Source organism: Tiliqua scincoides, chromosome 9 (genome assembly GCF_035046505.1).
Source record: "Tiliqua scincoides isolate rTilSci1 chromosome 9, rTilSci1.hap2, whole genome shotgun sequence".
NCBI lineage: Eukaryota > Metazoa > Chordata > Lepidosauria > Squamata > Scincidae > Tiliqua > Tiliqua scincoides.
The window spans coordinates 39,267,900-39,283,429 of NC_089829.1; the positions used below are offsets into that span (position 1 = coordinate 39,267,900).

Here is a 15,530-nt window from a genome sequence, read left to right on the forward strand (position 1 = left end):
CTGATATACGGATATACAGTACACTCCACCCCTGGGGGCTGGGGGATAAGAATAGGCCCTCAGTTTGGCTGTACTTGTCGTAAGAGGCGACTAAACAGCCACCAGGTAGATGGGGCTCGTCAGCCTGGGAAGGCAGCTCATCTGAGAGAAGGAAAACTCGGATCCCAAACCTCCACTGCCTTGTGGCTACATCCAGTTATGGAAAAGGCTTCAGGAGTCAACTTCGAGGCAAAATCCGGAGCCGGAGTCCCTGAGGCAGTTCATGACTGAACACAGTCATGTTCTGGCAACTCCTGTGACACCGCTGGAACCAACCGTATTGGCCTCTGCCTTTCCATTGGACCTTTTCAGCGACATGGAGAGGGGGGGATTTGCTGCATGGGAAACAGTCTATCCTCCATATCTACTTTATCCAGGCTTCGCGCACTGGAGAGGACACTGTTCCAGAACCACCATTCAGAGCGCGATACCATAGTCTTCCGAGACTGAAGGATGCCAACATGGTATAGTACACTCAGAATATGATTTTCAATGAAATTTTGGAACCAACTCTAGTTACCATCCTTTATCCATGGTTCTACTGCCCCCACGCTATCCTCCCAAACTCAATGAGATAGGTCAGGCAACCTGGATCTTCACAGTCTGTATTTGAAAAACAAGAATGTGGTTCAATTTCATTAGCAGAGTGCTTGTGATACTGAAGGAGTGTTTATTTCCCCTCTTGGTAATAATATTTGATACATTTATAGTGTATTAATATTCACTGTTGCTATTGTTGTGTCCTGGTGAATGAATATATATTGTATATGGTTTGATCGTTAGCAGAGTGTGTGTCTGCGTTGCCTCCAGTAGGGGTATCAGAGGTTTGCCAAGCAAAAGCCCACATTCATCAGAGCAACCCTGCTCTGGGGTCAATTGTGAGTTTGTTCGGATTCTCCATATCAAAGGCAGCATTTTATTGACTGGCATAAATTCTTGCAAAATGAATTATGCAAAATAGGAAAATGTGCTTAATTGGCAGAATGTGTACAGGTTGCAAAATTCAGTTTTTCCAGCCACAGAATGTTGTGCTTTGCAGTCCACACGGCCTCAATAGTGAAGGTGTGTTTGCTTGCTGGCTATGCCCAATGCTAGCTGTTCACTATCAAGAGTGATTAGTGATAGTTTCTGCCTTTGGGGTAATGGCTGCTGTGGTGTATCTGGGTCTACTTTCCAGTCTGGATTGAGCCCCAGCACCTCTGATCCTCTAAATAAATTTCTGGATGCTTTGCAGTCTGCTGCTCACTGCAGACTGAGCTCCAGCCAACGGTTCACTTAGAAGTTTTCACTGGATTTAACTCAAAATGCTGAAACGCTGCTGTTCAATCATTGCTAACTCTCTGCTCGGCAGGAAATTCTTGGCAGATTCTGCACTTGTCTAATCCAATTTCCCACTATCAGAGATTTTTCTTGTGGAGATATAACAGGAGACACAGAGGGACTCAAGGTGCCATTTGACTGTAGTAGGTAACCTGGTTTCCAAATACTGGCGATACTTTGGCTACCTGTTTTTGGGATAGCAGATAGAAATGTGTCAAATAAGCTGAGGGTTATGGCTTCAATCCACCCTGTATCCCTTCTGGATAACATCACCACTTGCTGTGTCACTATGTTTCCCAAACATTGTATCAGGGGAGCTCAGAATGTTGCACTCCCCTGTTCAAATGTTTGCAGGGATAATTGAGATGAAAGCAAACATGACTGCAGAGATTCCAACAACTGAGGGCGCAATCCTAACCCCTTATGTCAGTGCTTTCCAGCACTGACATAAGGGCAATGCAGCTCTGAGGTAAGGGAACAAGCATTCCCTTACTTTGAGGAGGCCTCCGTGAGTGACACCCAACTGCAGGATGCAGCACATGTCCCATTGGCACTGCTATGCCAGAACTGGAAAGCACTGACATAAGGGGTTAGGATAGCGCCCTAAGTAAACTTGCAAAGGTGACAACTTGCAAAGTTTCTTTTTCACAATGTTTGCAATGTTTCGGCCATTTGGGGGCATATTCAAATCTTTCTGAGAGCGACTTGATGTTTCACTTTTGCAAATGTTCACTTGGAATGACTAAACAAAAGCAGGACTTGATTTCAGGTCAAACGTTAAGATGCTCGCACATCCCTTCTGAAGCCCATCAAGAATGGGGGGAACTATCAAGGCAGTACTATCAAAGACTATGTGATGCCTGCTACAGATTGCAGCACCACAAGTCACAGTGTTGCTTCCACAGGTTTTGATTTGATTTTAAATGTGTAACCTGCTTTTGGGCCTAAAACCTCCCCCAAATGGCATGCATTGGAACCCTTGTGTCCAACCTTAGACACTGACCACTGAGTCTTGATCTTAAGCAATGGCAATGAGTTTGACATGATCTTCCCCGCTGAATATTAAAAGAGTCCTCCCACCATCCCTTTCAGCTAAGGAGGAAGGAAACTGGTAACTGACAGGTGCTGAGGATTTCAAGGGCTCAGCCTGGCTGGGTAGGCTCTCTAAAGGACATAGGCCTTTAAGCAGTGCATGAACCGATGATGGCCCTGCAGAAAAGTAGTACTGAGAGTTCCTGAGTCTATCAATGCCTCCCCTTGATAAGCCAGGGATCATGGCAGATAACTGATTGTGCCAATTTATGTCAGCTCTCACCTGTGAGTTGCTTGCTTTATCCAAAAAAAGGAGACTTTTTTAGTCTTAAAAAAAACAAACCCAAAACTTACTTACATACTTAATTAATTAATGGGCACCTATTCTGAATCTTCAGCCCACTCTCCAGCAGAGGCCACAGCCATGCTCCTGGATTTAAAATATTTCTTTACTTAATCAAGGCAGCCCAGGCTGTTAGTGGCTGCGCCGTTCGAATCAAGTCAGTTTGGCAGATCTTTTAAAATAAAACAGACACAAGAAATCAGCCACCTTGTGCACAGCCTCGCATTACACGCTGAGACGGTTCCCGTTGACAGCTACCTCCGGATGACTCCATCAGCACGCACTTTATCTCCAGCTGTCCAAGTAAATTCCTCTGGATTTTGCTGTTTTGTCCCTGCTCCCTTCCACACAGATGGATTAGAGCCGCAAACATTTTACATGCTGCACATCTTTAGCTATCCCTCCCTCACTCCCCGGCAAATAACAACTGGGCTCTATCATCAGGACATTCATAACACCTTGACATTTTTACAACAACCATACTACTCTCTTACCAAAGCAATCTCCTTTTTTAAAGGCATGGAGCTAATTCATAGCACACCACCTGGAACAAAAAAAGTGCTCAGTTAAAGCCATAGGCACAATTTTTCAATACTGCAAGTATTGTATGTGTGTATGGGGGGGGGATCCTCCTTAAAAAGGACAATCTGAACATACTGGGTTGTTCAAAATAAAGATACTCATTTCCCCCCCCCACCCCACCCTCCACCCCCCCACCACCACACACAAAGTGTTTCCAATGCAGCAGGGCAAATCAGATGTGTGGATCATTTGAATCCATTCTCTCGAGCAAGCCCAACAATTAGCCTGTCTACGTGAAAAGAAAGCAGCAGTCCACTGGAACATGTATGTAGCACAAAACCAAGGATGCTTACATCTTTTTTGTTTGTTTGTTTGTTTTTTTGTCTGAATTGGAAGCTGTGGGCTTGTGACTGCATGTTCAGAAAATTAAAACAAATGTGGTCCAACCCTCTTGAGACTGTCATCATGTCGGAATGCAGCTGGGACATTGCTGATTCCACCTCACTGATCACCAAAAAAAAAAAATGCATAAATCCCTGCCTATGAAAAGTAGCATGCAAGGGAGGAAGCTTATACTAACATTCTTATCTGTGCCATGCTAGCTTTCTATAAACAGCGAGCTCTAAAACATGATGGGATGGTAAAATCTGTAATGCACCCCCTTCTTGCATCCTAAAATGAACTACTGCATTCCGTGTGCTTTTTCTGAGCATGTCAGTCAGCTCAAAGACAAAAGCTGCAACAGCCGTCCCTGACTAGTATCCTTGTCATATGCTGTTTATTGACTCCTTTTTTTCAAAAGTGCTACACTATGCATGGCACCTGAAAGGGCAACAAAAAGGCAAGTTCTTGCCCCAAAGAGCTTACAAACTGCACTGCTCTTTACTACTGGCTAATAATACTACTGAACTGAAAGCTTCTGATGCAATATTATGTTCCTGGTTTCCAGGGCAGATGGTTGCAATATAAAGGACTGCACTTTATTTCAAGTCAAGGAAGCCTGAGAGACAACAGTCATGGAAGAGGGGCATAGTCATTGCTCTTTTTGCTGTTTAGATTGGAAACCCCTCGGCATAGGGGCCATCTCTGTGTGTGTGTGTGTGTGTGTGTGTGATTTATCTATCTATCTATAATGCTATTTGCATATATGGCACCATCAGTGTCATACAGAGCTTTACAGGGCAAAGACTGCCCCAAGGAGCTTACACTAATGGTTGGAGAGAGAAAGTGGAAGGAAGGGACAGGCAAGGGAAATCAGTGATGGATGTGACCAGATGGAAGTGATATGTATTTAGGTACTATTGTGGTTTGAGAGTGCAAACCAGCTATTTTCAACCACTGTGCCATGGCACAATGGTCCCCAGGTGTGCCGTGGGAATTTGGGAGAGGGTCATTTATCAATAGGACCATTGGGGGATGTGAGCCAATCACACAGCACAGTGTGCCTTGTCAATTGTCGTAAAGCTGATGGTGTGCCTTTACCGTTTTAGTGCCTTGCCAATGTGCTGTGAGATGATAAAGGTTGAAAATCACTGGTGTAAACTGTGGGAAGTAAAATGAGGGCTTTATGGAAAAGATGGGTCTTGAGAATACTGAAGGATGAAGCAGAATGCCAAGATTGTTGCAAGGACCAAGATAATGATTTTGGGGTGCTTTGCATACAAATAGTATCATTTAGATCAATGGTTCCCAAATTGGTGGGTCATGATCCATCTGGGAAACCAGAAGCAGGGCATTCCCCCTTACAGGAGTGGCCCTGCTCTAATGGCAGCAACAGCACCACAGAGATTTATTAACTACTAATCAAACAGGTTCCCATTGAGCTGCAGTTTGCAAAAAAATTCACCATCCACAGAGAGCCCTTTAAGATAGTTTTGTGAAGCTGGAGGATGTTTGAACAGAATACAGGCAGCAGGGAAGCTCAAGTTAAAAAGACAGTGTAAAGACATTTCAAGAATGGCACTGGGAGAAAGAGGGAGAGAGAGTTTATGAAACAGCTGAGGCAGTTCTCTTTCCAGCCAGATATAATTATCAATTCTTAAGCTACAAATAAGTCCAAAGGACAAAAGAGGATCTGTCTAGACTCTCTCACTTACACGATATTGATTACTTCAGTGGTAAACCGGTTAGTATAAGTGTGTTTGGCTTGGAAGGTCAGGAGTTTTAACACCTGGCAGAGAGCTATTCAACCTTGACATAAGTCAAATTATTGCAGTGTTGCTGAAAAAGGCTTTCTAACATGAATGCTGTCTTGCCCCAAGGATATTTGTCTTTTGTTCTGCAGAGAAGGCCTGGAAGGGGCCATAGCTCAGTGATGGAACATGTGCTTTGCATGTTTAAGGTCCTGAGTTCGGTTTCTGGAATATTCAGTTAAAGGAACACGGGTGAACAGTTTTGTATAGACCGCACCCTAAGATACTGGAGTACTGCAGGTCTAGGAGAACCAGAATGCTTTAGCAGCTAGTGTGTTGGACCCAGGTTTCCCTGGCCTCAGGTCCCTGAACTTGGGCCATTCATTTCTCTTAGCCAAGTCCACCTCATAGGGTTGTTTTGTTGCTGTCAGCACGTATGCCCTGAGAAAGAGTGTACTATAGGGAGGTGGCACTATGCTTGATAGACCTTGGCTCGGCTCCAGGTAACTGTTTGCCAGCCACAGTGTGCATGTATCCACTTGGTAAGTTGGTTGACTGAATCATCTTGGCAACTTTTGTGCATGTGATCAGGAAGGTGTAGGAGCAGCAAAATTCTCATCACTTGGTAGAATAATTCAGATTGCTCCACCAAACATTAACTTGTACACCATAGTACAGCTTTACAGTTTTATACATGTTAACCTTTCCATGAGGAATAACTCACAGCACAATCCTAACAGAGAGAACCTTCCCTTGGTTTGCAATTTAAAAACAGTCTGCAGAAAACTGTTGCCTTACTTACCGTGGTGATTGCCAAGCAGTTACTGTCTGTATGAGGCAGGCTGTGAACTAGTTTGGTTATCTTTCAGTTGTTGGCAGATGGAATGATCCATGATCTGACCGTAAGACACCTTCATGGAACCATGAGTTCTCAGCTGCTGGAGGTGACTGTTAGTTTAGAACTCACTACCTCTCTTCAAAAGTGTCAATAACTTTTATGTTGGCATATCACAGGCACAAAGACAGCTTATTGGTTCCTTCTTGCTGTTATGCTTTAGTCTGGCACAACACAAGTGTTGCGCAACACACACCACAATAGGTGTGTGATGATAAAGAAATGTAACAATGATGGCAAGAAGGTACCCATGAAGAATTTGTAGGCACCAGGCCCCCTCTGGGAGATTCCTGACCCTGCGGCTGGGATCAGGCTAGCCCCTGAAGCCTTCCAGCACTCACCTTATGATCAAGGAATGAGGGAGACAATTCCTCATTCAGAAAGAGTTCTTCTTTGAGTTGCTGCTACAGTGTACGCTGCTTCTCACCTGGTAGGAGTCCCCCATGGCTTATGGACTGGTGGCACCGGGAGCCGGTAAGGTAGGACAATGGCTAAGTGCTTGCACCCATCAGTTCTTTCTCCTGTATAGGTGAATGGCTAGTATTTACTCTTACGGGGAAAATGCATGCTCTTAAGCAGTGTTTCTCAATGTTTGTCCCCACTGTACCGCCTTGCATGGTCCACCTATTGGAAGTGGTTGGTTGGCAACCTTCAGTCTCGAAAGACTATGGTATAAGCCTACAGCACCCAGTATTCCCAAGCGGTCTCCCATCCAAGTACTAACCAAGCCGGACCCTGCTTAGCTTCCGAGATCAGACAAGATCGGGCATGTGCAGGGTAACAACTCCCTGGCCTATTGGAAGTACTACCAGAAATAACTGGTGATTATCTCATCCCCGGTTACTTCCGGATTGGGAGGCCAGATGCAGCCTCCCAAACACTGGTAAGAGGCTTAGGGAAGATGGGAGGGCTTTTATGAGCATGCTAAAAGCTCTGCCCACCGAGCCAAGCCTCCTGCTGCAGCTTGCCAGACATGACCTCACGTACCACTGGTGGTACCCAGTGAGAAGCACTGTTCTTGAGGACACTGTGGCTCCAGATGCCTTAGCTACACCACTGCACCCCTCCCCAGCTTAACTACACACTGCATAACTGCTCTCTACAGAACTTCGGCACATTTATACTTCTGTGACATGCACCTGTGGTCTCCCTCTCATTCAGATACCCTATGCAGTTTTCATCCCTGAGGAGAAGTGACTAGAGGAGTGTGTTGGCATGGGGCGTGGCTAGAGAGCATATGTCCATTCCTGCATACATATGTGTACACAAGTAAACCGAATGCCAGATGCAGGGGAGTGGCAGCGAGATGCAGATATCTTATTGTCTTGTGTGCTCCCTGAGTCATCTGGTGGGCCACTGTGTGCTACAGGAAGCTGGACTAGATGGGCCTCTGGCCTGATCCAGCGGGGCTCTTCTTATGTAGCACTGTCAGTATAGTATGTATGCAGCATACTATGTAAAGCACGAGTGATGCTTTACATCAAGTGAAAAGTCCTTACCCCAAGGAGCTTGCAGTCGAAGGGGACAATAAAAGAAGAAATGCAAGATGGATGTAGGAATAAGCAGGGAAGCATATGCAAGTGTTTCAGTTATATGTACTTAAACTCAGTTTCAGCAGGGAGTGGAGAATGCCTGAATAGGCGAGAGAGATTCATGGACTAGTATACTCAACTAACTTCTGTGCAGAGGGGAGCCCAATCTGGGAGGGAGGGAGGGAGAAGAAACCACTTTCCAGGCACCAATTTAGCTAAATTATCTGGAACTGCATCTATCAACAGATCAATAAATAAATTTGACTGAAGGGAAATGCACTGAATTATGTACCAAAGTACAATGCTGCATTTAAAGCTAATGGCTCTGAATTATCGAGTACCTGAGCCATTTATCAAAGTGCAAAGTAGCAATTATTTTGGAAATATTGTTCCTTTTTATTTATCACAAAGCCATTTCATTCCTTTTCAATATTGGTACTTTGGTTGCTTAAAGAAGGGGCTCTGCAGTGATGGAAGGCTCTGAGGAGGCAGGGAGCTGCCTGCGCTGATGGGTTTGAGGTGCCTGTCAGGGCTCAGCTTTGTGGACTAGATCAGCTTGGCAGTGCCACACACCATAGTTGTGGGGAGGCTAGCTGACTCACACCTGAGGTGCAGAGGTGGATGGGCGCAACGAAGTACTTGAGGTGGGGTGGGGGTTAGGGACATCTGCCACTTGCCCGCCTCCACCACTCTTCCAGATTCAAAAAAGGAAAGGAGAATGAAGTCTGGAAGGAAAGGCAGAAGGTCTGGCTCAGTTGGTAGAGCTGCTGTCTTGTATGCCTGAAGATCTGAGGCTGCCAGTTCGAAACAACTGGAAGTACCCGAGAACTGAGGACACGCTGATATACTGATGAGCTGACCCTCGGTGGCAGAGAGGAGTTGCCGTCAAGTGGAGCGTGGGAGGCGAAGGGCCAGAGAGAGGGCAGACCGGGAAGGAATCCAGCTGGAACGAGGAGTTCTATGAAAGACGAGAACTATTCAAGTATAAAAATCCCTACGGGGGTTTAGAACAGCCTGCCTATGTAAACCGCCTTGGATTAAAGTCTGAAATCTGATGACCAAAGAAAGGCAGTGTATAAATACCTGTATGTATGTATGTATGTATGTATGTATGTATGTATGTATGTATGTATAAATAAATAAATAAATAAATAAATAGGAGAGCAGAGCAGTTCCAGACTTGCACTTTGCTCCCCAGGGAAGAAACATGGTGGCTGGGCACTGATGGCTAAGGGAGTATTGGAATTTGGAGTGGCAAGTTGCCATGCAAAAAGGGAAAAATTGGTGCACTGCGCTCAGGCAGGGCCGGCTTTAGGAGCTGCAGGGTCCAATTGGAAACACTTTTGCAGGGTCCCCTCTAATTTTGCAGAGCCCCCGCCTACCAATTTTTTTAGCTCCTAGCTTGAATGGATCCAGACCAAGAAAAAAAATCTATTACTTCTGTGCAAGTGGGTAGGACTCCTGTACCTTTAGTGGTTGGGCAGAATAGACACCTGGGAGGTCAGCCAGTGGGAGGAGGGAGTGCGTGCCCAGGCTGCAGGGCTTCCCAACTCTCACCCGTTGCTACCCTATCCATAGCAGTTCGCTCTGGAGCAAGACAGGAGAGAGGATGGTGCCGGGAGCTGCGCGGGCAGGGAAAGGGCGAGGAGTGCATGACACCAATTTCAGGCCAACTGGAAGCAACAGTGGGTGGGAGCTGCTTCTGAAGTGAACCAATGTAGGAGCAGTTGGAAACAGCAGTGGGCAGAAGGGCAGTGCAGGAGCCCCCATCATGCGCGGGGCCCTGTTGCGTGAAATCTCCCCAATTGCCTGAAAGCTGGCCCTGCCCTCAGACACTAGTAGGTCTTGTGAAGCCCTGGAAAGAGTAAGACAAAGGCACTTTGGACATGCTTTGGGGCATTAGGAGTCTGCTAACAAGGGTGAAGAGGCAGCTTCTCTTCTCTAGTTGGGAGAAAGCAACTCTCCGTATTCAAGCAACTCTCCCAAGATAACATTTTCCCAGTGGCCGTTTGCTGATCTCTCTTGTGTCTTGTGCTGACATCTCTCTTTTGAACTGAGTCCTTTATGAACAGTCTTTTCATTTATCTTGATGAGGAAGCCACTTGGTGAGCCGTTTTTTTTTGCAAAGTGGTATATTGATATTTTAAATAATAATGAACGCTGTGTTTTCTAATAACTGAAAACAGGTATATAAGTCAGATTGGTTCATTTGTCTCCCTACATCAGCCAACCTTTTATAGGGCCTTTAGGTGCATTGTCAGGGCCTATCTCTCCATGAGAGATGCTGCTGGTATTTAATCAGCAGCACCAATCAAAAGAAAGATACATTTTCGAGTTCTAGGCTACAAACACGGTCTAGATCAAGGGTGTCAAACACAAGGCCCGGGGGCCGGATGCGGCCCGCAGAAGTTCTTTATCTGGCCCTTGGCCTCTCCCAGCATCACCATCAGCTGCTCTCAGCTGTCAAGGTGTCACTGCTGAAAGGGCAGCCCACATGATAATTGGACTCTCCCATAGTTTGCAATTATGATCAAGATTTGTGTATTTTCTTTTCTATTTGCAGCTAATGAGTTCCTAGGTGAGAAAAAAGTACTTTGTTTCACCATGACCTGCTTAATGACATCACTTTCTGCTTAATGACATAACTTCTGGCCCTCAGCATGCATCATGAATGCTATAAAGCCCTCTGTATGATATTAGTTTGACACCCCCTGGTCTAGATACTAGTCCAACATTTTGCCCTATCTCTGTAGAGCTTTCTCAAAGTAATTAAATACAGGTGGGGCCTTGGTATCCATGGGGGGATGCATTCTCTGGGTACCCATTTTATTTTAATGCCATCTTAACATAGTCCAGTTCTTTGTAAATATGTTTGGACTCTGAAATTCTTTCCAAGCTTTTCATTAACGTATTGATCAGACCCCTTTTTTTGTTTAGGGTGGTGGTTCAAGTTTGTAGCCTAGAACTCAAAAATGACTCTTTCTTTTGGTGGTAACTGTGGCTAAAGAAGCCTTAGTGATTATATTGAGGGGGTTTGCCTGGCTAGGGGATGTCTCTAATAGGGTGGGCCCTTGGTTAGTGCCTAAGCCTTGATGTCACTTCTGGTGACATATAACCTTGATACAGTGGGAAGGAGTTGTAGGCTGGGACAAGTCTTGAACCCTTGGTATCACTGCCAACTTTGATACCCAGTGTGACATCAGGAGATGAGTGGGGCACTACAGGTTTGCTGCTGCAAATAATGAAAGCACACGGCAGTTCAAGCAACCATCTTTATTTTTTTTCTGTTTCTTTGTTTACAGAAAACACGATGCTGGATTGCGGATGGCTTACAACAATTTTCTGGCATGAAGACAGCTAGCTACAAAGCACAAAAAGAAAAAGAAGAAAAATTCCCACAGACAAATGAACTCAGAACGAAATGAGAACAAAAATGGCGTTTTCGTGGCATTGAAGAGTTCTTTATTTTTCCTCACGTTTTCTTTTCTTAAAAAAACAAACAAATGGAACTAAGACTGTCCCAGGAACAAGACAGACTGGCTCTTCAGGTGACATTATTCGAGCATGTTCTTTTACTACATTTAACTAGGAAAAAAAAGACATAGAATTGAACAGAACACAGTACTGGGAGAACTGGGATGCTGTCGACAGGCAGTGGCATCCAACTGTCCTTAAAACTGTCCTCTGAGAACTGGATGGAAAAACCCTCCACCTCTATCGATTACACCCTGTGTGGTCGTAAAGAGACAGCTGTAACCTACACTATTTAGAGAATGATTTGCAAATGTACCTTTTAATATCATATTTTAAGGATATCCTGCAATATATTTAATTAGAAGGGGAGTATCTTGGACTTTTGGACACCTTCTCTTTTTAGCAAGGTAGTTTTATTTAAGATTTTTGGGTTGTTTTGTCGTGCCCACTCAGTATTAACAGAGATCAGCAGCGCCGGCAGTGGGCGGTCCTCCTTGGAGGCCCAGCCGGGCATTGGCACTTACAGTCTGAGCCGTTCGTCAAAAGGAACAAATCCCAAACACACCTCTGCCTGAGACATTTTCACCCATTGCGCAGAAGCAAAGCCAGCTCTGACACCATGCGTTCACACAGCCACGCTGTCTGTAGTTTTAGGCACGCATGCCTCTTTGCCATGCAAACCTAAAAATACATGTGGCACAGTTTAAATGCTGATGCCATTCCGTGCGGGAATACGTTTCAATCAGAACTTAAGAAGCCTGGCAAAAAATTATGCTGTCTGTTCACCCTGCCCTTTTATTCCCTGTTTCCCACTCATTTTTCTCTATGTTGCTATTGCGATCATTTCATTTAACACTATGCTAAAACTGCAGCCGTAGCCTTCTGGATGATAGGATTGGAAAGGTTCCAGCAGCGGCTCTTTCCCCTCTCCCTCTGTCTGACTGTGTACATGCATTTCAGTGCATGCTGAGCCTTCCAGAAGCTCCTTGCTACTTGCCCTGCCTGCCAACTCGCTCTTGGATCAGCTTCTCGCTGAGCTCCCACAAGGCCGTCGCCGTCATCTCGTCCTGGGCCTCTTGCGAAGGCAGGCAGCGACAGCAGTTGTTGAAGTACATCCCTCCCAAGCCTTCCAGTTCTGGGGCGCTGGCACAGTAGACGGTCGTAGCGGCTCCTTGTTGCTGCAATTAAAAGGACAGACAAAATGCAAGGTGTTTTTTTTTTTCTTCTTCTTCAACTCATTAACTTGTGCTGTCCTAACGAACTACGTGCTGTCATCAAGGGCGGATTAACAGCTTGGCCCGGACCCAGATCACGTCCACAAGGACCCCACCCACCTCCTCCCCCAGACCTGTCTTCCAAGCACGCTTTGACAATTAATGACATCCAGTTAAGTGTGAGCAGCTAGATTTTTATTTTTATTTTTTTTCCCAGGGTCTACTAAAAGTGTTCCTTTTAATAGCAATGCAATAAACAGAGCCTGATATTGATATGATTTATACACCATCATCTAATCAATGTTATGGTAAATAAAATGTTAACAGTACCTGCATTTTGAGACAGGTGGCTGCAGGGATTGTTAATCTGCCCGGGCAAATGATGCTGGATGTCGCATTCTTATCTGGCACTCAACTCAGTTCTCAAATGCTGGGTGGAAAGGTTGAAGGGAAGAATCCACAAAGCCCTTTCTCCCCCAGATGGGTGCACAGCCACGAGGCTGACACTGTACACTCACTGTGCTTCAATGGTGGGCAGCTTCATTTAAAAGGGCTGACCCACTTGGCCAAGGACTGCCTGCAGAGCTGCTGCTGGGCTGGGGTAGCTTAGAGCTGCATGGGATATCCCAGAGATACCCCTGCTATCCCAGAACAAGAGAAGAATAGTCACAAGGCAGTAGGACAATGTTCACTCTTTTTTTTTTGCCAGTCTGCTCCTGCCCTAAGTCCCATAAGATCCTTTGCAGGGATGCCATGCAGCATAAGGGAGGGCACTGATGGGATAGTATTCATCTAGCACCAGGGGTGCCCAAACCCCGGCCTGGGGGCCACTTGTGGCCCTCAGGGACTCACAGTCCGGCCCGTGGTTGCCCCCAGTCTCCAATGACCATGTGGCCCTCTGGAGATTTGCTGGAGCCCATGCTGGCCTGACGCAACTGCTCTCAGTGTGAAGATGACTGTTTGACCTCTTGCATGAGCTGTGGGACAAGTGTTCCCTCCACTGCTTGCTGGGTCACGTCTGTGATGCAGCAGTGGCAGTGAAGGAAAGGCTAGCCTTGCTTTGTGCAAGGACATTTATAGGCCTTGAGCTATTGCAAGACCTTCATTCATTCATACAGGTTCCATCTCTAATATATTCATTTATGTAAATTTCTTCAAATTTGAAATGTAAATTAATTCAGCCCCCGACACAGTGTCAGAGAGATGATGTGGCCCTCCTGCCAAAAAGTTTGGACACTCCTAATCTAGCACCATCAGTCTGCATGCTTTCTTTTTGCAGCAGAAGGCGTCTATGCCCTGAACGATTCACTTTAATTCCCTAAAGCACTCACATTTCTTCCCACCTAAAACTAGATCGACACACTTAAGGACTGATGTGGAAGAAACAATTAGATGGGCATCTTTGTACTTAAGTGTGCATGCTGAAGGTACAAACCCGTGATGGCTCGCTTACCTGCATTGCTGTTGGAGGGACAAAAACAAGAAACCCCTTCACATCATCTTAAAAGACATGGCTTCTTTTCTATTTAATCTGGGAGAGAGCCAGAAGTATGCTGAAAATGCCCAGCAGGCATCCTTTGTGGGGCTTTTCTCCTAAACCAGAAAGCTTAGGGTCTTGATGTCCCAGTGCACCTGCACGGATCCACCCCACTGTTCCCTGGCAGCAGATGCATGAATAGCCATGTAGACAAAGTTCCTCTCTCTCTTGAAGTGAACAGACCAGCCCACAAGCATTGGAGCACCCAATGGTGACTGACTTAAAGGAGAGTGCAGTACTGTACAGTGTGTTAATGGAAAGAGGGCATGCAAAGCTGTTTAAGTTAAAGCCTTCTAAACTGAGAACATATTTACCAAATTCTACGCTATATACGCATTGCTCTTCTAAACCGCGCTAATGCATCTTATTATTATTTTAAAGCCTCCTGTTTGACGCGAACCTGGGCACTCCAATTATGGGCTATCACATAAAGTGCAATTGGGACAAGTGCCAAAACTATTCATATATCTCCAGTCAACAACTTAAGCCGTGCGGGTGACACCACCCACAGCAAAGAACCTGGATCCTAATTTGCACAACTCCAGGGGGTTCTGCTCTCTCCAAGTTCTGTTTCCAGCAATATATAAATCTTTATGAATTACGGCGGTTGTGTTAAGAGCTGGGAAGCAACTGGTTTCTCCCTCCTGGCCATTTCTTGCCATTCAGAAATGTAACAAGCCCACGTGAGCAGGGAAATGATTTCAACCCATTCCTCCAATGGCCAGCCAGAGACAAAAGAAGAATACAGAGGGCGGGATCCAAAGGTGCCCCTTCATGTGCAGAAGGTGTTGTCTGTTCACAGAAGGGCCATCTTACATCTCCCACAAAACACCTGAAACTAAATGCAGCAATGCTCTCGCATTTGAACAATCCTCTTACACAAGTAGAACAAGAAGTGCTGTAGACCTCATTATAGAATGCTATGAACTCTTGGGTAAGGGCAGATGGACCAGTGTTAGGGGCTGTTTTCCATCTGCTCATGGTTCTTTGCAGGGACATGTGGTGGGTGGGGAGGCAGGTGAGGCAGAGCCTCCCCACTGGAGTCCTTCGAAAAGCGCCTCTGTCATGGGGGGTGGGGTGGATGAGGCAGAGCCTCCCCACCAGAGGCCTTTGAAAAGGGCCTCACATGGCAGCAGCGCTTTTTGAAGGACGCCAGTGGGGAGGTTCTGCCTTACATGCCTCAACTCCCACCGCACGGTCCTGGTTCTTTGGCTCCAAGCTGTACGATAGCAAAATGCTCTGCCTCTGTGCATGCTGCGATTCCACAGGAGTGCAGAGGGAGAGAGTAAGCAAGGCAGCATTTTGCTTTGAAGTCGTAATTAAAAATAATAGGCTTGATTGTTCAGGAGGACAATGCACATTCAAGGTCTAATTTGAAACCAATAGCTCAGCCAGTCCTCCATTATTATTTATGGGCACTGCAATGCTTGCTGTACTTTTCGATAAACTTACAGAAATCTGGATAAAGGTTTGCAAAGTATGACGGAGAA

The 15,530-nt window shown here is 45.8% G+C and overlaps 1 protein-coding gene across 1 annotated transcript in view; it reads right to left on the reverse strand.

Annotated features, from left to right (window-relative positions):
• Positions 1-11,086: 11,086 nt before the first annotated feature.
• The window catches only part of WWOX (WW domain containing oxidoreductase), a 670,666-nt gene continuing 666,222 nt past the window's right edge, over positions 11,087-15,530 (reverse strand). Inside the window, exon 9 of the mRNA XM_066636770.1 lies at positions 11,087-12,467. Coding sequence (XP_066492867.1) covers positions 12,279-12,467 — 189 coding nt within the window. The 3' untranslated portion in view covers positions 11,087-12,278. The remainder of the gene's footprint in view (positions 12,468-15,530) is intronic.